This window comes from Rhagoletis pomonella, unplaced genomic scaffold (genome assembly GCF_013731165.1).
Source record: "Rhagoletis pomonella isolate Grant_MI unplaced genomic scaffold, Rhpom_1.0 Rhpom_scaffold_00013, whole genome shotgun sequence".
Taxonomy (NCBI): domain Eukaryota; kingdom Metazoa; phylum Arthropoda; class Insecta; order Diptera; family Tephritidae; genus Rhagoletis; species Rhagoletis pomonella.
In genome coordinates, this window is record NW_023458567.1 from 21,842,244 (window position 1) to 21,868,398 (window position 26,155).

Sequence of the window (26,155 nt, forward strand, 5' to 3'; positions counted from 1 at the left end):
TACGTTTTATTGTACTAATTGTAAAACGAATTACGCTCGGAATGCGCCCCTCTGCCGAGCTGCTAATGAGTTCAATATAATCTCTAATTCTATCGATATCGATCCGGGAACAAATCTAGAATACCGACCGTTCAGCTATGCAAAAACGAAAAATGCAGATCAATAGAACTTTTTATGCTCATTTCAACCATGCCAAAATGATTTGGCGCAAGTAAAAAATGAAGAGGTTCTATAAGGTTAAAGTTCAGTTTTTAGATATTTTAAATATTAATATCTTATGAACTTTTTGACAGATTAAAAAACTAATGCGTCACCATAAAGGTAATTAATTTGTTCTTCAGCTGATGTACATATTTTATAGCTTTTTGTATTTTTAAACCAAAACCACTAAAAAACGAACAAATATTATTTTTTCATGAAATAACCTTTTTTGAAAAAACTGCATAAGTAATGGTAAAGAATTTTATATTATTTAGAAAGTACAAGTTATTATCTTTAATTCGATATTACATATTTTATCATGATCTACTTTTGGGTTTCAACAATTTAGTGATATTAAAAAATACAAATAAACCTCTTATATCTTCTTTTTTTTACCTGCGCCAAATAAATTTGCTATCGTTGAAATCAGCGTAAAAAGTTCTATCAATCGGCATTTTTGGTTATTTTATAGCTAAACGGTCGCTATTCTACACTTGTTCTAGAAAATTACGCAAACGAAGGTGACGCCAACGAATATTTAGTATGAAGAATTTTTGGTTTTACTACTAATATCACTAGAAACTATAGAGTAAGCAACATTCTGCACAAGTAAAGGAGCCGATTTTATGTGTGGGAGCGAGAAGACTGTTTTATTACAAAACCTTTCTATTATTGAATCATGTTTACCATGATAAAAACATAGTAAGGTAAAACCGTTCTCTCAATTCGTCGGCCATGTTTTTTTTGAAGTTTGCCAACATTTAAAAATCATATAAAATTGAGAGTAAAGAAAAGGAATTGTTCAAAGTTTTTGTTGGTTGAGATTGAAAATCAGAATGTGTGTGTGAGTTTGTGTGTAATATTTTAAAATTAAATTGTTTGCAAACGTCAAGAATTCGAAAAATTCCTCTCAGCGGTTCTAGCTTCCTATTTTTTTATCATGATACTTATTACAGACGAGATACCTTAAAAGTAAGTTTCCCGAAGCAATTTAATTCAATTTGTTTTTACTTGAATTTATTACAGTAAATAGCATTGCCTTTACCGTTACCAATACATATTTTTAATATTAGCCAATGTGGATCATACATAATATTTTTAGTAATAACTTAACTCAAGTGCCAACTGGCCGGTGAATTTATACGTTTGTACGGCGCCACGCCCTCTTTTCAAATAGCCCATTTTTCTCCATGAGTATAAGATCGATTGCATATATCTCCACACCAAGTTCCTGTACTCAACCGTGAACATTTCCAGAGATATTCGGTATGAAAAATTAGGTTTGTATGGGCGGTGCCACGCGCCCTTCAAATATCGAAAAAATTTCAGCCTATAATAATCCTTGGGACGTTTGAAGCAGGTGTCCGAAATTTCAAAAAAATCGGTTCGGCCGTTCTCGAGCTTTGCGAACACAAAAAAACGGCTTTCAACAAATATATTAGTATAGATTGGTATTAATCGAAATGATTTTGAATATGGATCACAATATGAGTTTCAGACGAAAGAGAGAAATTATTCAATAATTTAAATAAATTATTACAATATGGGAATTAATCGAAATCATTTTGAAAGGGCCGCTGTGGTGTTGTGGTAAGCAGTGCGCGCTTTCGCACATCAGCACCTGGGTTCAAGCCCTGGTCAAAGCAACATCCCAAAAAATATAGAAAAAGGTTTTTTCTTAACAGCGGTCGTCCCTCGGCAGGCAATGGCAAACTCCGAGTGTATTTCTGCCATGAAGAACAGCTTCTCATAAAAAAATTCCAATCGCCGTTCGGAGTCGGCGTAAAACTGTAGGTGACAACATCAAGGCGCACGCCACAAGTCGGAGGAGAAGCTCGGTCAAACACTAACATATGTGTAAGCGCCAATCGATTAATTATTATTATTATTATTCATTTCAAACCTACATCTAAGGGGTTTCCATTAGTTTAAAATCTCAAATTGAGTTCTGGGGTTAAGTTAATTGAAAAAGTATGGCAAGTGAAAAGTTGAAGAAAGTTTTAGTTTGAACATATTTGGAATGTAGCATGATAAAAATATAGTAAGGTAGAACCGCTGAGAGTCACTTTTAAATTTCTTGACGTTTCCAAACAATTTAATTTTTAAATTTACTCACAAACTCACACACATTTTCATTTTCAATCTCAAGCAACAACAATTTCGAACAATTTCAATTTTTTATTTTCACTTCTATATGATTTTAAAATGTTGGCAAACTTCAAAAAAAATCATGGCCGACAACTTGAGAGAACGGTTCTACCTTGCTATGTTTTTATCATGGAATGTAGTTAAACAAATATTAAACATCCTGTTTTTGAATTGAGTTTTCTTGAAGTAAATTTTACTCAATGGAGCATGTAAAAATTTCATACACCCAGCGAAGCGGGTGAGGGCGATCTAGTTGAATATAAGTCTTCCATAAAAATGCGAAATACAATATTGTCAGCGAAAACATATGTATGTATGTATATTGAAGTCATGAACTAAAAGTAAGTATTCGGACAAAACAAAAACTATACTGTAACTGTAAAAAATCTGTTATGATAGCTTAAATCATTATAGGTAGATTCTTTGTGGTTAGCTTTCGGCTGTTGCTGGCAGGTGACATTTTGGGCGGAGTATATTGATAGCGTATTCCGGAGCGGGGATTAGGCAAATGTATAACTCGATTTTCGTTGTGATGTCGCTTAGAGCGAGTCGACGCATTCGATGTCGAAGTTGTATGCGCAATCGCCGAGTGTAGTATTGAAGAACGTGAATCTGGATCAATGCTTTTTTGAAAAGATTCATAGGCGTCATCCGTACCCTCATCTGTATTACATTTCGACCTATCATTATTGAGAACTTTCGGTGCAACAAAGGTTTTCATTTTAGCACTCTTGCCCAAAGAAGTGCGCTTTTTGCTACCTGAACTTTGACGTCCAGATCTACGACGAATCGTGGTTGCAATGACGCGAGTTTTCTTTAGTGGAGATTTGAAGGGAGACTTGGTCGGTAACTTCGATCCAACGGCAGACGAAGCGGTATTACATGATTTCATCATTGGTTTCGGGAAAATGTTGGGACTATTAACTGGGAATATCAAACTTCTTTTAGCCAATGGTGCATCCCTTTCATTTTGGTTTAGTTTACGTTTTTTCGCAGAACTCGCAGATGCAGATGATGGAACAGTTGACAAGTTGGTATGAGACGGAGTTTTACGCATAGAAATCAACGAACCGTTCTTTGCTGAAATGGGTGTGCGAGTAGTTACAGAATGAGGGGTTTGGGCATTTTTACGTGCACTACTAATTTTTTCCTTTTCTTGCCGTTTTTTCTCCCACTCTTTCCCCATCAACTCCAGAATATTTTCGCCATGTACACGAAATTCTTGATGCTCCTGTTCTTCATATGCCAATACTAATTCTTTAATTTGTTGCTCAATTTTCGGTAGCTTGGTTGCAATAGTTTTTCGTTCTCTCTCCTCTTTCAACAATTGTCCACCTCTATTGTTGTAGCGTCCAGGATCGCAGGCCTTGGCCTCCAAGGCTTCCATTCGGTCCCATAATAATTTTCGATTATCAAACAATTCAAATATTTGACGATTATTTTCATAGAACCGTTTTAGATCTTCTAGCTCGATTTCATGCAATACCAATAGATCTTCTGTGTAACAATTGCTGTTAAAGTTGGAAAAGCGATTTCGTTCTGTTTCAGATTTTAATGTTTTATTCCATAAATCTACAATCTCCGCACGTATTTGTTGAAGGCATTCTTTGATATTCTGGCTTTGTAATGATTCACAACGGTGTAATTCTTCCTTGAGTACACTGTATGTGCGTTGATTGAATTCTGTGTATCTTTTAAATTTATTTCGTGTATTCGGTGATGTTTTTAAACGGCCCCAAAGAGATTCTAATTTCTTGCGCATACCAACGATACGCTCCGACAATGCATGCACACGAGAGCCGTACAACTCCGCCATTCGTCTGAGCGCTGTGAAAGTTTCATCATTCAATTTAATTTGTCTATGATTTAGAAGTCGATCATCTGCATCTGTGTTAACTTGTGCCTCTAAAGTGTTTAAATAATTTTTTATTTCCCTACGCAACAGTGACATCTCATTCAAACGTTCCATACGTTCCACCTTCAGTTGATCTAAATGACTGCGAAATTCCATTATTTCTTCTTCTGAAGGCAATGGATCTGCTAAAAGAGGCCGCGGTGCTTCACCTAATTCCTCACACAAACCCTCCTGTTCAAGTAGTAGTTCGCAAATTTCTTCACGCCGCCGTCGCAATTGTTCACGTAATTCAGTTAAGCTTTTATCCATATTCGACTGTAGAATCAACAAAGGCACATTTCTGTCATCCATTCTTGGCAATTGTACTTTTGTTTTCAATAAACGACACAACGTATCCGCTTCATTTCGTAGTTCCTCCACCTCATTCTGTATTAGCTCTTTCCTTTGAATTGATTCTTCTTTTAATTCTGTAAAAAATGTCTTAACATGCTCTTTGAGTTTCTTGAAGTTATAGAAGCACATTTCTTCGTCAAACATTTCCGTCCATATGGAGGCGAGCTCTTTCACATTTTCGGCTGTGAGCCTCTGCAGCACCAAATTCTCCTCCTCGAAGTCAGCCATTTTATGCGATCTTTTCCCGTTAGCACTGAAATGATAAAAGTAGTTTTTAACATCGAATTCATACACATTTTAATTATGAACATACTACACTTATTATAATAATTATTTTTTGGATTTGAGGGAATGACAAGGGCTTGATAGTCAAGCTATCCAGCTTTGATTCTTCTTTAGCCTGAAACTATGTTAGACAGATTGTGTTGACAAGTTTATGTCGAATCGAGTCTACAAAACACTTGCATCTACCACGAAATTATATAAAGCGATGAAATTTAGCACATATATGTATTTACGAGTTTTCAGTTGTAAATTTGATTTGAAATATGATGATGTCACTAGACTAATCGATATAGTTTTCGATATAGGCAGGGTTGTATAACGATAAAATCATGCCATTGGGCTGTTTCACACTAGAATGTCAGACAATTAGGGCCGGTTGTTCAATGACTGATGAACTCTAAAAGTGTGTTTGCATTGTTCAACTTTGCGTTCAACATTTGCGTTCAACTCAGCGCAGGGTTGCACGAAAAAAAATTGAATGGCTAAAAATAACAAAATATGAAAAAATATCAAAATATTCGCCATAAAAAGGTGTTTGCATTGTTCAACTTTGCATTCAACTTTTGGTTGAATGGCCTTTCAACAAAGTTGGTCGCCAGCCAACATTTAGCCATTCAACTTTTTTTTCGTGCAACCCTGCGTTGAGTTGAACGCAATTGTTGAACGCAAAGTTGAATAATGCAAACACTGCTTAAGGGCCGTTTGCACCATGTCTAGTTAATTCGAACTCCCAGTTAAACATCTTTATCGACGTTATCGACACCCATCATATAACATGTGATCGATAAAGCAGTTAACGTGCTTAACTGAAGGATGTACCTCCAGTTAGCGTTAACTAGACATGGTGCAAACGGCCCTAATTGGAGGTAGAAGCTCTGGTTAAGTACAAGGACTGCTTTATCGATCACATGTTATATGCATGATGTCGAAAACGTCGATAATGATGTTTAACCGGCAAGTAGTGATAATCAGACATTGAAAAACCTGCCCTTATTCTCAGGGTTCACATCAGTGATCAGCATGCGGTGCCTTTTTCGAGACATCAAGTATACTCGCAAACAATGCGGTGTAAGTATAACCGCCACCGCAAGCAATGCGATATTTGTGTGCATCGCATTTTTTGTCGCGTTCGTGTTTGCGATGACTTGTATGACCAAGGCGTCGTTACTGCATATTGTGGTACCGCATTTTCATGTCGACTTCGGCTATGCGGTGGTATGAGCGGTCGTTTAAACATCGCAAACATTGCATTATTTCCGGATATGCTTGGCTGAATGCGATGCACCGCATTATAAGAGCATTTTATAGCTACAGTTGACTACAGAGTTTGTATGTATGCATGTTACAATAAATTAATAAATATGAACAATTAGTCAAATTTAAATACACAAAATATGTAATATTTATTTTATTTTAATTCAATTCATTTTTATTTCACTTACACTCGTATAATGTGGTGCACCGCATTCAAACAAGCATATCCGCAAGTAATGCGATGTTTGCGTTGTTTAAACGACCGCTCATACCACTGCATAGCCGAAGCCGACATGAAAATGCGGCGCCACAAAATGCAGTAACGACGCTTTGATCGAGCACAAAACACTCAAACACGACATTATTTGAGCTTGCGGTGATTGCGGTGGCGGTTGATTTTGTTACTAAGTATTATTGAGTTTGAGTGGTGCAGTAAATAAATGTCGTTGCGGTGTATTCGAAAATGCGATACACCGCAAATGATCTCTGGTTCACATACCCAACCGACGTTAGCACCCTATTTGTGAAAATATTAAGACTTTTGTATTGCAATCGATAGTTCGTCGATTGTTCTTTAATGTTTAACGTTTTAACGTTTGTTCGATAGCCAACAACTTATAATTAATTTTTCAATTTTCACTTTACGTTATTCCTGAAGTTAGCACCCACAACAGATTATTTTGGGTTAAGTATTATTGCAATCGATAGTTCGTCGTTTGTTCTTCATTGTTCGTCAATTTTTAACGTTTGTTCCTAAGCCAAACATTTATAATAAATTTTTTTACATTTTACGGTTCCTGCCTTTAGCAGCCCAAATGTAAGAATTAAATTATTTTCATTTGTTTACTGTGATAAATCGTTTGTTCGTCGTTAGTTCGTCGTTTTCTCATCCCAAAAATCGAGCGAAAGCCGTTAATAAATTCATCATTTTTACTTTACGTTAAACATTACGTAAACGTTAAACAATAATTAGAATTGGGGCCGATGAGCCGATTTTAACGGCATATTTTTTTTTTTGTGCAAATTATCAGGGGTGGCACTAAGGGGGCTTAACGTGATTTTTTTTTTCAAATTATCAGGGGTGGTGCTAAGGGGCCTTAACGTGAAATTTTCAACATTTTTAAAAGCTTATATTTCGAAAACTACTGAACCGATTTTAAAACTATGGACACAGTTGGAAAAGTGATTGAAGGACCTTTCATTCGATATATATTTATGTATATAATGTATACATATTTTGAGAAAAAGTACAAAAACCTAATTATGGCAATTTTTTTATAAAAATGTATGTTTTTCGTAAAATTCCGAATAAGGGCGCTTCTGAAAAGTTTTCTGAGACAGGGCGTTTTCGAATTGGCTGCCGAGATAGGTCGCTCTTCCCCTCAGGTGTCGCATAAGGTACATCACAGATAACGCCTGAAAATTAATTTCAGTTTGTTGCATATAAAAGGATGAAAAATTATCGATATAAGTAGGTATCGATACATTCGGCTTACTCATATTAGTAGTATCGAAATAGCGATTTGGGTAAACCCAGTTGAGTAGGTATCGATACTTTCATGGTATCGGAACGTCCCTAACCTAAATACGTTAAAATGACGTGTACAGAGTTTTACAATTATATTAAGGAAAAGACAGAAGTTTTGAAACAAATTCACAGCAACGAAACAAATGACTGATATTTTTATGTTACCTTGTTTTTAATTTTTTTCTTTCGTGAAACCTAGATTACTTATAAGTACCGTGCCGTACAAAATTATTGGCTCGGAGACTCTTTCATCTGATCACAATTTCTAATCAGATCTTTTAGAAAAATTTTGAAAATGTAGCTTTTGAGCCAATTAGTAAAGTGCAAGTCTAAAGTTATCAGAAAATTTCGTTGATTTTTTGCAATTATTTATTTTTTGCTGACAGTGTCTTCCACATACAAAAAAATGTCGAACATAGGGTGAATTCAAAAACGTCAAAATACAAAGCATCAGTCTCTTTTATTTCTAGACCTCAGTAGATTTTAATGCCAAATGTGCTCAACCACGGTTATGCAGCGTTTTAGCTGCATTTAAAATGCAACATTTAGCACTTTCGAACATATTTTTTCGAAGAGCGTTCATGCTATCGCATTTAGCAAATATACATTTACGCGAGTTCGAAATCGTATGCATTTTACCAACGGCCGTGTTCCTGTCGCTTATTCAGATCCGTATCTATCACGATCAATTCGCACAGAGAAGATAATGTGCAAAAACCCCTACTGAAAAGGGATAAAGAAATTTTAAACAAAAAGTTCAATACAAAAAGTCTAATTGTTTTAACCATAACCGAAAATTTGTTTGTGTATATATTCATTTGTCGGTGTTGTCAATTGACATTTCCTCAATTAAATAGGGCCCCTATTGCGAGTGTCGACTGGCAGTAGAATAGAAATTTGTCGATCGAGTCGATCATCTTTTATTTTGCTATTGTGTAACTTGATCGATAAAAATTTGTACTATTGTGAATGGTTGACAGAATTGTAAACAGCTGTTTGTTTGTTTACATTTGTTTCTTGAGTGTTTTATTTACATCATTTTTAAAATAATTGCTTTTATTATACAATTTAAAAAATGGACACAGTTGAAATATGGTTTAGTGATGAGGAAGATGATGCGGAAGCTAACAGATTAGTAGAGTTAGCTAAAGCAAGGAGGGAATTGCGAGATTCGTCGGATCCCTTGGACTTTGAAGGTGTATGTACACGTGTGAGTTTTATGAATAGAAGTTGCGTTCCCGATGCTTCACAGTTTTTAGGCTTTACATGATTTGCAGGAAAAGCTGTTTTCCTCATTAATAAACTTTATGGAAGTTTAAGAAATACGGTACGGTTAAGTTTTTTGTACAATGATGTTGGGTTTTTGTGTCCAAACGCGTGACCCGAGTTTAAAAATTTTAACATAACAACATAACAAGTGTATTGAAAGAATTAAACTTTAATTTAAAATAAAGATTTCAAATTTCCGAGCACTAGTCAATTAATAAATTATGCAGTTTTTTTGTATAAACTTTTGATGTTGGTTCTGCGCAAAAACACTGTGGATGGCGTAGCCGGAGTTATATGCACAAGAAATATTGTATATGTATCTTTTCCAATAGAAGCGGAGCTTCCTACCCTACTCTTTCCGGAAATTCCTTTGCATATGTCTTCACTCTCCTGCATCAGTACGAACAACCGCGCAAGTTGCCTTTTGTTGGTTATAATTTTTGATCTGTAATTCAGACACATACATGCATATGTATATTTCACAATTTTTTACAACTTCCAGTTCAATTGACTTACTTTTTATCCATTATAGTACCACTTTCTTATGTAAATTTTATAAACGCAAACTCCAACGACTAAAAAACAGCAATAGAAGAATGAGCGATTAAAAAGTATTCACAGTCGCTAATTGAGCGACTAAGCGACACTCGCAATAGCATCGCTAATCGATAATCGCTTAATAGTCGTTTATCTACTGCCAGTCGACATTCGCAATAGGGGTGTAGGAAAAAAACACACGAGTTGATCACTAATTGAGCCGGATTTCTATCAGTATCACATCGATGTTGAATTTGCGCAACTGAAACGCAGCTAGGAACTGTATACGCGAAAAAGCAATGTTGCCACTTTTTCTCATTAAGGGCCGTTTGCACCATGTCTAGTTAATTCTAACTCCCAGTTAAACATCTTTATCGACGTTATCGACACCCATCATATAACATGTGATCGATAAAGCAGTTAACGTGCTTAACTGAAGGATGTACCTCCAGTTAGCGTTAACTAGACATGGTGCAAACGGCCCTAAACCATGTTCGAATCGTGGAAATTTTTAAAAATCACAGGCAAGGCGAATTTATACAAGGTGGTGTTGTAAAATCAGCTGATTTTTTCGTCTTACATGTATTTTGTTTTTGCTTTTACTGATTAGACAGCACACCCATCAAAAGCAAAAACACCCATCAAAAGCAAAAACAAAATACATGTAAACTTTGAAGCGAATTGAGATTTGACATAACACCTTCCATACAAAATACATATGGTTGTCGTTGTTGTAATCTAATAGGGCATTCGCACGTGGCGATTTTTCAGGCAACTTTTAGTTGAAAGCAAAAATCGCCTCGTCCGAACGGTCTTTCAACTAATCGCTTTCTACAAAGTTGGTCGCCAGCCAACTTTGAGCTCGTTCAACTTATTTTTCTTGCAACCCTGTGTTTGTTTACATTCTGTATCAGTGTTGGGATATGAAATTGTTCCTTCAGTACGAAATCTATACAAAAAATGTACTTTTCGGCTATAAATTGTATACACTTTTTGATTCGCTCATATATTTTCTTAGTACATTCCCTTTAAGACCAATGATGTTATGGTATTCATGAGAAAGTTTTATTGTTTATGTACATACGTTTACGTATTTTACACTTTTACAAATTGATTCCACGTGCACATGTATTGCATTTAACGCAAATATGTATGCACACGTTTTCAGGTATACATCTTAACAAAAAGCATATTTAAGTTATTATTAATGGATAAAAGAAACATTTTCTTTGGATTCAGTACTAAAATTTGACATTTTAATAGAATTTCAAGTGCTTATCAAAACTTTACGAGAAGATTTGACCATTTATCTTAATATCATTCAATTTTAATTATTTTTTGTAAAAATACGCTTTATATTTTAAGAAAAGCCGTACAAATCCAAGGTTCAAACTTTGTGCAACATTAAAAAAACCAACACACTTTCGTAAAAATTTCGATCTATTTAATTCGATTTCCTAGATTTATTTTGAGTGTGTGGTTTTTTAGCCCATTGAATTTTAATATAACTAAGTTTTTTAAGACTTCTTTGATGAAGGTGTTGCTAATTTCCTCCATATAAAAAAATCGTCGAACACACTTCGTATGGACATCGTCGACAAAACCAAATTGCCAAGTTCAACGGTAAGTCCCAGCTACTTTAAACTTGCACTTTATTATACTAAAATGGAATGGGCTAAAAACTGAAGAATATTAATAAAGCTCGAAATTTTTACGACAGTATGTTGGTTTTTGGATGTTTCGCAAAGATTTAATCTTGGGTTTATACAGTTTTTCTTAAAGAATACATTATAGTTTATAAACAGATAATTAAAATTAAAGAATAATAAAATAAATAGTAAAACCTTGTCAATATGTGAGTGCCGTAAAGGTATTATATTTAAGAAAATCTCTTCTTATAACTAACGAAGACTTTGTTTCTATATGAAGCTGACATTGACATTTTGTTTTAATAAAACTTAGGGCCGGTTGCTCAAAGCCTGGTTGACACTAATCACCAGTTAACATCGTTATCGACGTTTTCGACTCCATATATATAACACGGTGTCGGTAACGTCGATAACGATGTTTAATCGGGGATTAGTGCCAACCAGGCTTTGAGCAACCGGCCCTAAGTATCGAAAAGTTTCTTTATCGCCAGTAACACCACCTTGTATAAATTCGCCTTGATCACAGGGTTGCTTTTAGCATTTAGACCCTTAATGCAGAAATGGAGTTGCATTTAGTTGACGAATTTTGTATGGATAAATGTACATTTAGTGTAGCATTTAGAGCTAAATGTGCTAAATGTGATTCTACGTTTAAGCAAAAACAGCCCATTAGATGCTAGTTTTCTGCTAGGTTGCGCAAGTTAGGCATTTTCTTCTAGTGTGGTTTAGAAATAAAAGAGACTGATGCTTTGTATTTTGACGTGTTGGAACGCACCCATAGTTTGTATGGAAGAAACTCTCAGTAAAAACAATATCAATAATCAACTAAATTTTCATGGGCTGCAAAACTTCATTTTCAAAATTTTTATAAAAGTCTGAATAGAAAGTTGCGAACTTGTATGCAAAATTATTGCATTTTCCCCCGAGTTTTGCACAAAGTTTAGAAATTTTATTTTTATGTTCTCTGATGTATTTAGTATAAACTGTATTTTTATAAGGAACAAAAAAGGCACATGCATTGTGGAAAATTCTCTGTACTTTAGTTGTGATAAATTGTTTTGTTTTGCTGGTGTACGTTGTAATGATCTCATGATCTCAAGTTTTTATGTTATTGTGTCAAAATAAAATTTTACATCCTTTCGTACGTAAATTTTGTCAAAACGAAATGGAAGGGAGCGAGAGGCATGCCCCCCTCTTAAGTGTCCCGGTTTGGCAACAGAGATACCTGGCAGCCCTACATTAGGGCATTAAATTCTCTAAAAAATGGCCCTGAAGTTGATTGTCTTAGAGACGATTAAAAGTATTAAATATGTTAATGATATTACTGAACGATATATAGCGTTAATACAAAATTATAGTCAAACTTTGACGAAATACGAAGAACAAGCAGTTTCTTTTGCTAATAATACAATGACAATTAAATAATTTAAAAAGAAATAGTCCAAACTTGTTAATATGTGGCGGTCTTATAATTATGCAACACAGTGTACTATTAAATTGTTTGAATTGTGTTTAGAGAAACTTTGGATTGTTAATTTATTCGTTATTTATGTGTTAAAATAAATACAGTATATTTTGCTTTGCTGCCTTTGTGCTTAAGTGCATATTTAAAATGCGCATCAGCGGCATTATTTTTAACATTTATAAGGAAACTGCTCCGATAGATGCATTCAACATACCTGCACATTAGCGATACCTGCCTTAAAAATTTGCAACTATTATCAATTATCAAAGAAAGTATTACGTTTACCTGCACTGGCTCTACACTTACCCTAATTTTACAAGCTATTATTTATTTTGCTCATCTCGCAGAACAACGGAAACGGCAATTATTTTATGTAGTTATATAGATAATTAGATACCATTCGGAAAAAATTTCTCTTGCAGTAATTTCTACGTGGTAAGTGCTCCTCCATTATTTGGTTTCATAGGGATTCGGATACCTTCCTCATTGAAGTAGTAAAGAAAATTCGCTTAAGTGCTTTTTTCGGTTAAGCGCACAAGTTTTTCGTGCAAAGAAGGATGGGCAGCTAAGCAAAATATACTGTATATTTTTTTTTTGTGTTTTCAATGTGGAGAATTTGTCCTCCTGGAATATGAAAAAATTCTGGTCACCTTATCATTAACAATTTACATTTTCTCATTAGGAATTTACGTTTTCTCATTAACAATCTATATATTCTCATTATGAACTTACATTCCTCATTATCAATTTATATATTCTCTATATGAATTTATATTTCCCATTATCAATTTTTATTTTCTCATTATGATTTTATATTTCTCATTATCAACTTATATATTCTCAATATAAATTTACATTTCTCATTATGAAGTTGTACTTTCTCATTATAAACTTGAAAAGGTGTAGAAGATATAGAGGCTTCCTCTCTCCCACAGAGGCTCAAACGGTGGTCGGCAAATTATCTGAGTGGTCGACACTCGTCGGTAATGTTTAGAGACAAATCGAGCAAACTTAGAAAAATAAAACAGGGGGTTCCACAGGGTGGTGTCCTTTCCCCGCTACTGTTTAACTTTTACATTTCAAAGCTCCCTCAACCACCAGAGGGAGCCTCGATTGTCTCTTACGCCGACGATTGCTCGATCATGGCGACTGGGAATGGAATTGATGACCTGTGTTCGAAAGTAAACGGGTATCTCTCCGAACTTTCTCGCTTATTCACTGCAAAGTGTCTAGGCCTCTCCCCTACGAAATCCTCTGCGACCCTGTTCACAACCTGGACGAAGGAGGTCAGGCTACCGCTGGGAATTCACGTCGATGACACATCAATTCCGACGGTGAATAATCCCAAAATACTCGGAGCAACATTCGACAGCCTGCTCCCCCTCTGCGCACGCAACCGCTATTGTCAATAAAGTACAGAGCCGCAACAAGGTCCTCAAGTCGCTAGCCGGCAGAACTTGGGGCAAAGACAAAGAAATGTTGCTGGCAACATACAAGGCAATAGGCCGGCCGGTTTTAAACTACGCAGCACCAGTGTGGTCGCCGGGGACTAGAAGGACGCAGTGGATGAAGTTACAGACAGTACAAAACACAGCACTTAGGACAGCGACCGGATGCCTCCTGATGTCACCAGAACACCATCTCCACGATGAGGCGAAAATGCTCCCAATTAGGGAGCACAACACGATGCTCTGCAAGCAGTTCCTGGTTGGGAGCCACAGATGTGGCCACACAAACAGACAGCTGCTTGCAGAGCCCTCGCTAAGGCACGTCAGGAGGCATCTATATGAACTGGCGGACGAAGTCCAGAGGTTCATTAAGCAGCCTCTGGACCCGTCAGCTTACAGATAGGCCCTGAACGGCATTCACAGTGACGCAGTCTCAAGTTATGTAGACTCTAGACCTGTGAATGCCGTTCTAGGCACACAAACACCGGACATCGACGCGACGGAGCTCCATCTGCCTCGGGAGACCAGAACAACAATAGCCCAACTTCGCTCTGGCTACAGCAGCAGGCTAAACTCCTACTTGACTAGGCTAAATGCGGATGTGCCGAACGAATGTCCGTCATGCGGAGAGACCCCTCACGACTCAAAACATCTCTTCGCATGTCCGGAAAACCCCACAACCCTAACGGCGTCGTCCCTGTGGACCGACCCCATAGAGGCTGCCGTTAGTGGAACTCTACGACAACGACTGAGATAAAAACCGATCTGGGCGGGGTTGTTGTAGCCGCTACAACAACAACAACTCCTGCAAATTCCAGCTAGTAAAATTTTTGGTTTCAAGAATTTGCAGCTCTCTCGTGTTGTTACGCTCGCGAATTCGTCCTCTTTCGCAAATATTTTGGGTTATAGAAAGGAAAACTTGCAAGTACTAGAACAATTCGTAACAATATTTTGATATTTTGTTTTTTTTTATCATGGACCAAACGAAAAGAAATGGACCAAAATGGCAACCGTGAACACCACCTTGTATAAATTCGTCTTGGCTCGATACTTCCGAATTGATACTGGTATAAAAAAAAGAACGGAAATAAAATTATACGTCTTATATTAATATACATACATATAAAATACAATATTGTCGGCAAAAATAGATATGAAAACCATCAATGAAAAATATACACACATGTTAACAAAAACTAAAACTACACAGGAACTGTAAAAAAACTAAAATTAACGAGATAACTCGGATTACTCCGGCACACAAAAAAATTAGTGTGATGTGCATTTGACCTGTCCGGTTGATTATGTATTTCGACCCGCAGAATCCGAATTTGAAGTCAGTTTGTCCAATATACCTCCTAGATTTCGAGAAAACTGCAAAAACCCGTTTTTTATTGCAGATTTTTTAAGGTTTTTTTTTTGAGTTTTCTCGTAATCTAGGAGGTATATTGGCCAAACTGACTTCAAATTCGGATTCTGCGGGGTCGAAATACATAACCATAGGTAGGTCTGGTCAAATGCACATCACACTATTTTTTTTGTGTGCCGGTATTATATATTTTTTTTTTTATGGATTTAAGTTACGTCATAACGCCTCTTGGGAGAAGTCAAGATCTCCTATTATTCTCAGATTATTATAGGTAAATTCTTTGTTTTAAGCTTTCGGCTGCTGCTGCCAGGCGACATTTTAGACAGAGTAGGTAGATGGTTAAAGCCGGAGCGGGGATCAGGTAGATCTATAACTCGATTTTCGTTTGGATTGCGTTTAGAGCGAGTCGAAAAATTGGATGTAGAGGTTTTATGCGCAACTGTTGTATGGACTATGGAAGAACGTGAATCAGGAGCAATGCTTTTTTGAAAAGATTCATAGGCTTCATCAGTACTCTCATCTGTGCTCCAATCCGATTCATCATTGATGAGAATTTTTGGTGCGACGATTGCTTTCTTTTTAGCCCTCTTGTCCAAAGAAAAACGGTTTTTTATACCTGAACTTTGACGTCCAGATCTACGACAAATCATGGTTGCAATGACGCGAGTTTTCTTTAGTGGAGGTTTGAAGGAAGATTTCATCGGTAACTTCGATCCTACGGCAGAAGCGGTATTACATACATTAGTCATTGGTTTCGTGGAAATGCTGGGACTATTAACTGGGAATATCAAGCTTCTTTTAGCCAATGGTGTATTATTTTTATTTTGGTTTAGTTTACGTTTTTTTGCAGAACTCGCAGATGCAGATCTTGGAACAGTTGACAAATTGATATGGGACAGCGCTTTACGCATAGAAATCAACGAACCGTTCTTTCCTGAAATGGGTGTGCGATTAGTTACAGAATGAGGGGTTTGAGCATTTTTACGTGCACTACTCATTTTGCCTTTTTCTTGCCGCTTTTTCTCCCACTGTTTCCCCATTAACACCAAAATATTTTCGCCATGCACATGAAATTCTTGATGCTCCTGTTCTTCATATGCCATTACTAATTCTTTAATTTGTTCCTCGATTTTCGGTAATTTGGTTGCAATAGTTTTTCGTTCTCTCTCCTCTTTCAACAATTGTCCTCCTCTATTGTTGTAGCGTCCAGGATCGCAGGCCTTGGCCTCCAAGGCTTCCATTCGGTCCCATAATAGTTTTCGATTATCAAACAATTCAAATATTTGACGATTATTTTCATAGAACCGTTTTAGATCTTCTAACTCGATTTCATGCAATACCAATAGGTCTTCTGTGTAACAATTGCTGTGAAAGTTGGAAAAACGATTTCGTTCTGTTTCGGATTTTAGAGTTTTATCCCACAAGTCTACAATCTCAGTACGTATTTGTTGAAGGCATTCTTTTATATTTTGGCTTTGTAATGATTCACAACGGTTTAGTTCTTCTTTAAGTACACTGTATGTGCGTTGATTGAATTCCACGCATCCTTTAAATTTATTTCGGGTATTCGGTGATGTTTTTAAACGGCCCCAAAGAGATTCTAATTTCTTGCGCATACCAACGATACGCTCCGACAATGCATGCACACGAGAGCCGTACAACTCCGCCATTCGTCTGAGCGCTGTGAAAGTTTCATCATTCAATTTAATTTGTCTATGATTTAGAAGTCTATCATCTGCATCTGTGTTAACTTGTGCCTCTAAAGTGTTTAAATAATTTTTTATTTCCCTACGCAACAGTGACATCTCGTTCAAACGTTCCATACGTTCCACCTTCAGTTGATCTAAATGACTGCGAAATTCCATTATTTCTTCTTCTGAAGGCAATGGATCTGCTAATAGAGGCCGCGGTGCTTCACCTAACTCCTCACACAAACCCTCCTGTTCAAGTAGCAGTTCGCATATTTCTTCACGGCGCCGTCTCAATTGTTCTCGCAATTCAGATAAACTTTTATCCATATCCGACTGTAGAGTCAACAAAGGCACATTTCTGTCTTCCATTCTTGGCAACTGTACTTTTGGTTTCAGTAAACGACACAACGTGTCTGCTTCATTGCGTAGTTCTTCTAATTCATTCTCTATTAACTGTTTTCTTTGAATAGATTCTTCTTTCAATTCCGCGAAAAATGTTTTAACATGCTCCTTGAGTTTCTTAAAGTTATACAAGCATATTTCTTCGTCGAACATTTCCGTCCATATGGAGGCGAGCTCATCCACATTTTCAGCTGTTATCCTCTGCAGCTCGGAATTCTCATTTTCGAAGTCAGCCATTTTATATGCTTTCTTCCCGTTAGCCCTGAAACTTTGCAGTTCTTAATATAAATGCATTCCCATTTAACATATCAACATACCCAGGCGATGAAATTATATCCAAAGGGTGCCCCTGTTTTCACGAGCTTTCTTGCCAATAAAATGACAGGTTAGTCCCATGAACCAACGACTATATTTTTGGACTGTATTTTTGGTTCATGGGTTAGTCCTGTAAGATGTAGTTCTTTAAAGTGACACTGATGCACAGTATAGAGATGTCGGAAAAACATCGATGCATCGAAAATATCGATGTTTTGCTTCGATGCATCGAAAATTTTCCTTTCGATGTATAAATAGTCGATGTATCGATGCATCGATGTATCGATGTTTTTTGAAAACTGACATCTACGGTACATTGAACGTCATTCCAGTTTTTCAATTGTTAAAAAAAAAGAAGTGACTTTGGCCAAGAAATTTAAATGGCTGCAAAATGTTCCGTTAGAACCATAATTAGCTCAGTTGCAGTAATTTATTTAAAATGTTCTACAATTTTGCTAATGACATATTTTGTTGTGAAACATGTGAAAATGCTATGCAAATCGATGCATCGATCTATGCCCTTCGATGCATCGAAAAATATCGATGTACATTTCGATGCATCGAATCAAAGAAAAACATCGATGTATTTTTGCCACTGACATTCCTAGCACAGTATAGACAGTAGGCAACCATGATCCAACTACACAAGATCTGACAAGATGAAGCAAAAGAAAAAAGTAATTTTCTGGCTGACGTTTGTAATTTCGGCGCCATGTTATTTTCTGTGAAAAGTAAACAAAGAATATGAAGACGAAGCATAAAGAAAAAATGCAAGCAATTTTGTAGCACATGTTTGTGCTAACCAATTTATTATTTTTGTAGGTGTTTTTTGCATCCAATCACCGCACACTTCATTCATTTCATTTCAATTACATTTGCACAAAAAATAACTTAAAAATCACTGAAATAAATCACCGACAAAATAGACATAAAGAAAGAAGCAAAACAAAAATAGCAAACTTCAAAATTACGAACGTCACATACTTTTTTCTCAATTGCTATTACAAATGGCTGCTTCTCAACCGGTCAGATCTGTTCTAATTGGTTCATATGAATAGAAAAAAAGTTATCGAAAAATCTATTTAACAAACATTTCTGTTTTATTTTCAGAGGCTATTTCTCGTTTACCTAGTACAGAAAATTCTGAAGTACAATTTCGCGCTGCATTCAGGATCCATAAAAAACGTTATCTTAAAAAAACCCATCACTAAACAAAACTACGTAATTTGGATTACTCAGTATTCGATTTAATCCAATATTCTACTTTCAATTGAATGACTGACTTAATTCTAGTTCTTTTGTTTTAAGAAATCACCATTTATGTTCAAATTACTACTTGATGTTATACTTAATTCACGGTATTAATGGTATTTTAAGAGGAATTTTATTCCCAGCATTTTATTTTCAATTCCAATTTTAAGGATTTTAATGTAACTTTCTTTTGTGTTGAATTATTTATTATTATTTTCTTAGATTTGTTTTAAATGATTGGCCTTTGAATTCTAAATTATGAAAAATGTTTAACAAGCTCGGGGCCCAGCAATTTAATAAAACTCAAATATTTGTTCTATACATATTTTAGATTGTCGATATATCGACATCACTCTGAGGTCATCCTCAGGAGCTGTTGATTACCCCAGGGCACAATGAAGAGTTCCTGTGTATGAACTCAGATTGAGGTCGAAACACATATCGACAATTACAAATATTAAATAATAGGACGAAAATTTGAGTTTTATTAAATTGCTGTGCCCGGAGTTTATTCAAAATTTGTATTCACGGGCGGAATTCACTGAAAACACCTTCGCTGCTCTCCCCACACCAACCGACGTCCACCTTGTTGAACGTAAGTGCCACAGGGCTGTCACCGCTGCTGCAGCTCGCTTCGTACCGGCAGGAGCATCTGAAGACCTACAACTTCACCTCTGGTGTGAGTAAGCTTTGGTCAACCGTGATGTCACTGTCCAATCCGACGAAGCACGACGACAGAGTCGAAATTTCTTTCGGCGACCATGCTTCGTCGGACCCGGAGCGCTGCGCGAGCTATTTTAGCCTGCAGTTCATATTGCATCCTCCGGTGGACAAAGCCAAACGTCGAGTGTCCAGAAGGCTGCACAAACTGCCAACAACCTGTACCCCCTTTCACTTGCGGTGAAGTTCAGGTGGCCATCGGGAAGGCGAAAGCCTCCAAAGCCATGGGTCCCGACGGAATATGCATGCTGATGCTGAAAAATTTGGGTGCTGCGGGTGTAGCGTACCTAACGGAGGTCCTCAGCTTGTCCATGGCCACTCTCATCACCCCAGACATTTGGAAGGTGGGGAGAGTCGTCCCACTGCTCAAACCGGGGAAACCTGCCAACATAGGAGATTCTTATCGTCCGATAACACTCCTTTGCCCGGTAGCGAAGACACTCGAGGCCTTACTACTCCCGTATTTCTCAAACCACTTGACCCCAGCGAAGCATCAGCATGGTTTCCGTAAAGTGCACAGTACAACAACAGCACTTAACGCCATAAACACTCAGATAACTCGTGGCCTTAACCGTAAACGTCCGTGTGAGAGAACGATTCTAGTAGCGTTGGACCTGTCAAAGTCTTTTGACACTGTCAGCCATTCCACGCTGCTAGTAGATGTAGAGGCTTCCTCTCTCCCACAGAGGCTCAAACGGTGGTCAGCGAATTATCGGAGTGGTCGACACTCGTCGTTAATGTTTAGAGACAAATTGCACAGTACAACAACAGCACTTAACGCCATAAACACTCAGATAACACGTGGCCTTAACCGCAACTGTCCCTGTGAGAGAACTACTCTAGTAGCGTTGGACCTGTCAAAGGCGTTTGACACCGTCAGCCACTCCACGCTACTAGAAGATATAGAGGCTTCCTCTCTCCCACAGAGGCTGAAACGGTGGTCGGCGAATTATCGGAGTGGTCGACACTCGTCGTTAATGTTTAGAGACAAATTGAGCAAACTTAAAAAAATAAAACAGGGGGTTTCACAGGGTGGTGTCTTTTCCCCGCTACTGTTTAACTTTTACATTTCAGAGCTCCCTCAACCACCAGAGGGAGTCTCGATCGTCTCCTACGCCGACCATTGCTCGATCCCGGCGACTGGGAAAGTAAACGGGTATCTCTCCGATCTTTCTTGCTTCTTCACTGCAAGGAGCCTAACCCTCTCCCCTACGAAATCCTCTGCGACCCTGTGCACAACCTGAACGAAGGAGGTTAGGCTACCGCTAAGAACTCACGTGGATGACACACCAATTCCGACGGTGAATAATCCTAAAATACTCGGAGTAACATTCGACAGCCTGCTCTCCTTCTCTGCGCACGCAACCGCTATTGTCAATAAAGTACAGAGCCGCAAGAAGGTGCTCAAGTCGCTTGCCGGCAGTACTTGGGGCAAATACAAAGAAACGTTGCTGGCAACATACAAGGCAATAGGCCGGCCGGTTTTAAACTACGCAGCACCAGTGTGGTCGCCGGGGACTAGTAGGACGCAGTGGACGAAGCTACAGACGGGTCAAAATACAGCACTTAGGACAGCGACCGGATGCCTCCTGATGTCACCAGAACACCACCTCCACATGAGGCGAAAATGCTCCCAATTAGGGAGCACAACACGATGCTCTGCAAGCAGTTTCTTGTTGGGAGCCACAGATGTGGCCACCCAAATATACAGCTGCTTGCAGAGGAGCCCTCGCCGAGGCACGTCAGGAGGAATCTATATGAACTGACGGACGAAGTCCAGAGGTTCATTAAGCAGCCTCTGGACCCGTCAGCTCACAGACAGGCCCTGAACGGCATTCACAGGGACGCAGTCTCAAGTTATGTAGACTCTAGACCTCTGAATGCCGTTCTAGGCACACAAACACCGGACATCGACGCGACGGAGCTCCATCTGCCTCGGGAGACCAGAACAATAGCCCAACTTCGCTCTGGCTACTGCAGCAGGTTAAATTCCTACCTGAGAGGGTTAAATGCGGATGTGCCGAACGAATGTCCGGCATGCGGAGAGACCCCTCACGACTCGAAACATCTCTTCGCATGCCCGGAAAACTCCACAACCCTAAAAGCATCGTCTCTATGGACCGACCCCATAGGGGCTGCACGCTTCTTGGGGCTGTCGTTAGTGGAACTCGACGACAACGACTGAGTTATCAGCCGATCTGGGCGGGGTTGTTGTAGCCCATACAACAACAACAACAAAACCGCAAATTTTTGAACGCAAATTCATTCAATAAATCATGTCGTGTTAAATTATACTCTTCGTTTCGCGTGATCTTATATATTTGGTTTATGGGTTCAATGTACCATATATTAAAAAAACATCGATGTATCGATACACCTAGTGGAAAATGCTCGATGCTTCGAAGGAGAACATCGATATTCTCGATGCATCGATATTTTGGCTACATTTCTAATTTGCGGTCTATGGTAAAATTCACCCAAAAGTTAATTATTGGTTAACAACTAAGAAGAATAACTTTGTGCTCTTAAAATACTAATTTAGTTACCTATATAAAGCATTATACTAAAAATATCATGATAGAAAGTAACTGAGGAAAACGAAATTATATTATTCGATTAGCGTGATCAAAAAAGTGTCCAAGATATGGAAACTAGCACCCTATTAGGAGGCACTGTGCCTAACGGCGACCGAATATGTCGAGTTTGTTTGCAAGAAAATGTTGAATTGTTCTCAATTTTTAAAGAAACTTATAGTAGTGGCGTCACTATAGCGCATATTTTATCGGAATGTATCCGGTACCCCATAATAGCAGGCGATCTAAAACTTCCGCATCATATTTGCTCCTGTTGTCTGGATAAAGCCCGTGCTGCCTACGATTTTAAACAGCGTGTGGAAAAGGCGTATGTTTCATTACTGGATCAGGTGGCAGAAAATATTAAGTGCAATACAAAACAGGGGATATCATCCTCTCGACTTAGGGATTATGGTACACAAACTGATAGACTCAGCTTACATCCTTGTGAAATGTGTGAAATGAAGTTTTTCGACTTGTTGGAACTTCGCCAACACCGTAAGCAGTTTCATCACAATAGCAATTTGCAATGTCGAATTTGTGGAATACGCTTTGAACGCATCAGACAGTTGCGAAGCCATCTGGTACACAAACACCCAAGTGTTGGTATTGCATTGGATATACAGTGTTCAATATGCCGGAGACGCTTTTCACGTAGAGAGCACTTAAATCGTCATTTGCGTAACGTACATCACCAACCTGAGGCCGTGAGGTGATATAAAAAAAAAAAAAAAATCAATGGTTTTAACTTATTTCTATCTTTGAATACGTACCTTTTTAGTATTAGAGTCTCTCTCAAGGAGCCAGAAATCGAACTATCTAGTCATAAAACTAAGGCACATCAACCAGCTAAACCAAAAGATGTGGAGGTGAAGATGTAAGTAAAACGCGTTGTCAATTTGTAATACATTAAAAACATTTTTTTATTAAGTTTGGAAAAAGAAAAACAGGAGGTGGAAAGTAACTTTCAATTAGAAAAAAACACTGGTGCCGCCGAAAACGAAGACTTTCTGGTTTCTTCCCATTTTCTTGAATGTGGGCAGCATGTGCATGGCGAGATTGAAAGTGATGTAAATATGATTACTAACCCAATTTCGAGTGATGAGGAAGCCAACGACGGTATGGAATTACCTGATGATATCTTACCTCAATTAAAATTAGAGCATGAACCCGATATAAAAGGTATTATATTAATTTTATTAATTCTATTTATACTAATGAGTATTTAGTTAAATGTGAATTGGATGATTCTACGAATGGCTTCGACATGGCAATGATATCACCCGATTGGGAAAGAAGTAATTCGCCGGTTAATAAAAGTGCAATCAAACAAGAAAAAAGTTTGTTCATACCCTTGGGTGTGGAAAATTTATCTACACCGAAGAGAAACTCAAGCTCAAATGAAGAGTACAACGACTATACCGAGCGCCGGCGTATAACCGAAGTTGTTGACGAGTTCCTTGCAATTGATGAAACAGCTAATTCAGAAAACCGTTGTTCGAAATGCCAACGAACCTTTTCGCGTCACTGCCATCTGCGGCGTCACATGCTAACACACGTTGATGAAAAGGCACATGCGTGCACCTACTGTCCGAAACGTTTTGCACGAAGTGACCACCTTAAAAAGCACGTTATGAACCTGCATCAAGCAAAAGAGTTCAAGTGTGATCATTGCAATAGTGCGTTTGCTCGTTCAGCCGAATTGACGAAGCACATTGAAACACGACATGGTAGCGATCCTCAAGCTCATAAGGTGCATGACTGCGAGTATTGTGGCAAAAAGTTTACAAGCCGAACTTATCTTCGTAAGCATATCTTAATGCATACCGATCGCGTTTTTGCTTGTAAATTTTGCGAAGAGACATTTAAAGAACGTAAGGCATTGCGTGAACACGAGAAAGGTCATCATAGTGACCGACGGAATTTTCTCTGTTCGGTGTGCGGAGAAAGTTTCGTCCGTAACGATTATTTGCGTGTACATATGCGGCGACACAATGGCGAAAAGCCGTACAAATGTCAGTATTGTGGAAAAGGTTTTCCGCGTGCAACTGATGTAAAAATACATGAAAGGTATCCTGTTATTTGTTATACAGCTTAAATTACGATAGAGAACAATATTGTTACATTTTAGATATCATACGGGCACGAAACCTAACTTGTGCACTCTATGTGGTAAGGGTTTCCATCGCGCCTACAATCTCACCATTCATATGCGCACACATACAGGTGAACGACCTTTTAAGTGCGAAGAATGTGGCCGTGGATTTGCTCAGAGCAATGATTTGAAAGCTCATATACGCCGACACACTGGTGAACGTTTCAAGTGTCCTGAATGTGATGCTGGTTTTCTGCAAATGTACGCACTGCGACAACATGCACAGGCGGTGCATGGCATACATATGGAGCCTTCAACCGGACGCTTGCAAAGATTTGCTCCTCTTGAAACAACAGTGACAGCGGGGCAGCCACTTGCAAGCAGCAATTTGTCGCATTCTATTGGTGAACATGCACAGTTGTTACAGCAGCATCAACAATTGTTACAAGCTCAAATTTCTAGTGCTATACTAATGCCACAGCCACCTTCTTCTGTGTAAAACCAAGAATTAGCCTATTTACCGACAGCTGTCATATTGCTTTGGGGCATTGTATTTGCATACATAAATAGTTTTTATATGGTATTCATAGTGAGTTGAAGGTAAGCTTATTTTGTATAATTCAATGATCAATTCAGTATCTGGTATGCAGAAATTAAGTTATTAATCCATATGAATAAAGCTTAGGCAATTTCCTTTTCTAAATGTTCGGTTAGTCTAGACTTAACTTACGTAAGAAAGTTTAAGCTTTTGCTTGGAATTGCTTGTTTGCTTATTCAAGGTTTCCAAGCTTAATTTTAAGGACCATGCTTATTTTGCTTATTTCTATGTATAAAGCTAAGTACGGACATTTTAAACAAACGGTCAAGAAAAAAATTGCTATTGTGTGGGTATAGTAGCGTCCGAGGAGTTTTGACATCTGATATTTCACAGCTTGCTGCCTAACCTTTTCCTTATGAAATAATGGAACGAGCATATACATACATATTTCTATTGAAAACAAGGGTGCGTTGTGCTCTTCACAAACAAACTTTACTAAACCATGGTAGAAAGCGTAGCAAAATTCTTAAGAACTTTGTTCTGCTTAAGAAAAATTGGCTCATATCAAACAGGTAGTAGCATTAGATTATTGGAGAGATTAAAAATAATTTATCTCAAATGGAGAATAACGAATATTTAAAAAAATTTAAACGACCAGCGCAGATCTCTATTACTTGAAAATATCAGCGACACTTGGTTGTCTTTTGTAATGTTTCAACTCTCTAAATACCTTTACCTTTGCGCATCTTATATTCCGCCAGCCAGTGAGGATCGCATTTATAGTGCTCATGTCGATAACATTATTGCTCTGCAATCGGAAATTAGTGCTCACCAGTTATGTGTTTTAGGGGACTTTAACCTTAGCAATATTTCGTGGTCCTATTTGCACAACAACATGTATTTAACTCCATCTAATATAAGCAGTAATACCGAGTCCTACTTAGTTGATAATTTATTAAGTATCGACTTAACACAAGTCAATGGGTTCTCAAATAGTCTAAATCGGATCTTAGACTTAATTTTTGTTAGCAATAACATTAAGTTTAAATTATATCTTCCCGTTACTGCAATTTCCCCGCCTAATATGCATCATTTTCCTTTAATATTGGAGATTGAGTTTTTTGAATACTTTTGCATTCCTAGAGATATGCAAAGGGTTTCCTTTAACT

At 37.8% G+C, this 26,155-nt stretch overlaps 3 protein-coding genes and 1 long non-coding RNA gene across 5 annotated transcripts; 2 read left to right on the forward strand and 2 right to left on the reverse strand.

The window, feature by feature from the left end:
• The first annotated feature begins 2,533 nt into the window (after positions 1-2,533).
• On the forward strand, positions 2,534-19,141 carry LOC118748978. The gene is made up of 2 exons (XR_004994124.1): positions 2,534-2,690; positions 18,920-19,141. It is a non-coding gene; the product is annotated as an uncharacterized LOC118748978 (long non-coding RNA).
• Positions 2,936-5,228, reverse strand: LOC118748977 (protein regulator of cytokinesis 1-like; the record flags this gene model as incomplete). The annotated part of the gene is given in 2 exon segments (XM_036483751.1): positions 2,936-4,850; positions 4,911-5,228. A coding segment is annotated over 1 exon segment (1,890 nt), but the record flags the coding sequence as incomplete, so codon positions are not given.
• Positions 15,121-17,992, reverse strand: LOC118748975 (protein regulator of cytokinesis 1-like). Of its 2 annotated transcripts, none has more exons than XM_036483750.1 (2): positions 17,812-17,992; positions 15,121-17,762 (listed from the first exon to the last, which is right to left on the reverse strand). In XM_036483750.1, exon 2 carries the CDS (start codon positions 17,729-17,731, stop codon positions 15,659-15,661), a length of 2,073 nt encoding a protein of 690 aa, XP_036339643.1. In that variant the 5' UTR covers positions 17,732-17,762; positions 17,812-17,992; the 3' UTR covers positions 15,121-15,658. The 2 variants fall into 2 exon arrangements, with proteins under 2 accessions (XP_036339643.1, XP_036339642.1); XM_036483749.1 differs by having other exon boundaries at positions 15,121-17,756; positions 17,812-17,991.
• Positions 19,142-21,824: 2,683 nt separating the features above from the next.
• Positions 21,825-25,709, forward strand: LOC118748979 (zinc finger protein 91-like). Its single transcript, XM_036483752.1, has 5 exons — positions 21,825-23,065; positions 23,135-23,230; positions 23,285-23,535; positions 23,583-24,423; positions 24,485-25,709. The coding sequence occupies exons 1-5, from the start codon at positions 22,425-22,427 to the stop codon at positions 24,945-24,947; spliced, it is 2,292 nt and encodes a 763-aa protein (XP_036339645.1). The 5' UTR covers positions 21,825-22,424; the 3' UTR covers positions 24,948-25,709.
• Positions 25,710-26,155: the final 446 nt, after the last annotated feature.

Excerpts from the sequence above, each read along its gene's own strand:
- LOC118748975 (XM_036483750.1), bottom strand. The coding sequence starts at position 17,731 with ATGGCTGACTTCGAAAATGAGAATTCCGAGCTGCAGAGGATAACAGCT.
- LOC118748979 (XM_036483752.1), top strand. The coding sequence starts at position 22,425 with ATGGAAACTAGCACCCTATTAGGAGGCACTGTGCCTAACGGCGACCGA. Across the intron at positions 23,231-23,284 it reads AAAGATGTGGAGGTGAAGAT|TTTGGAAAAAGAAAAACAGG; the intron begins GTAAGTAAAACG and ends TTTTTTATTAAG. Across the intron at positions 23,536-23,582 it reads GCATGAACCCGATATAAAAG|TTAAATGTGAATTGGATGAT; the intron begins GTATTATATTAA and ends ATGAGTATTTAG.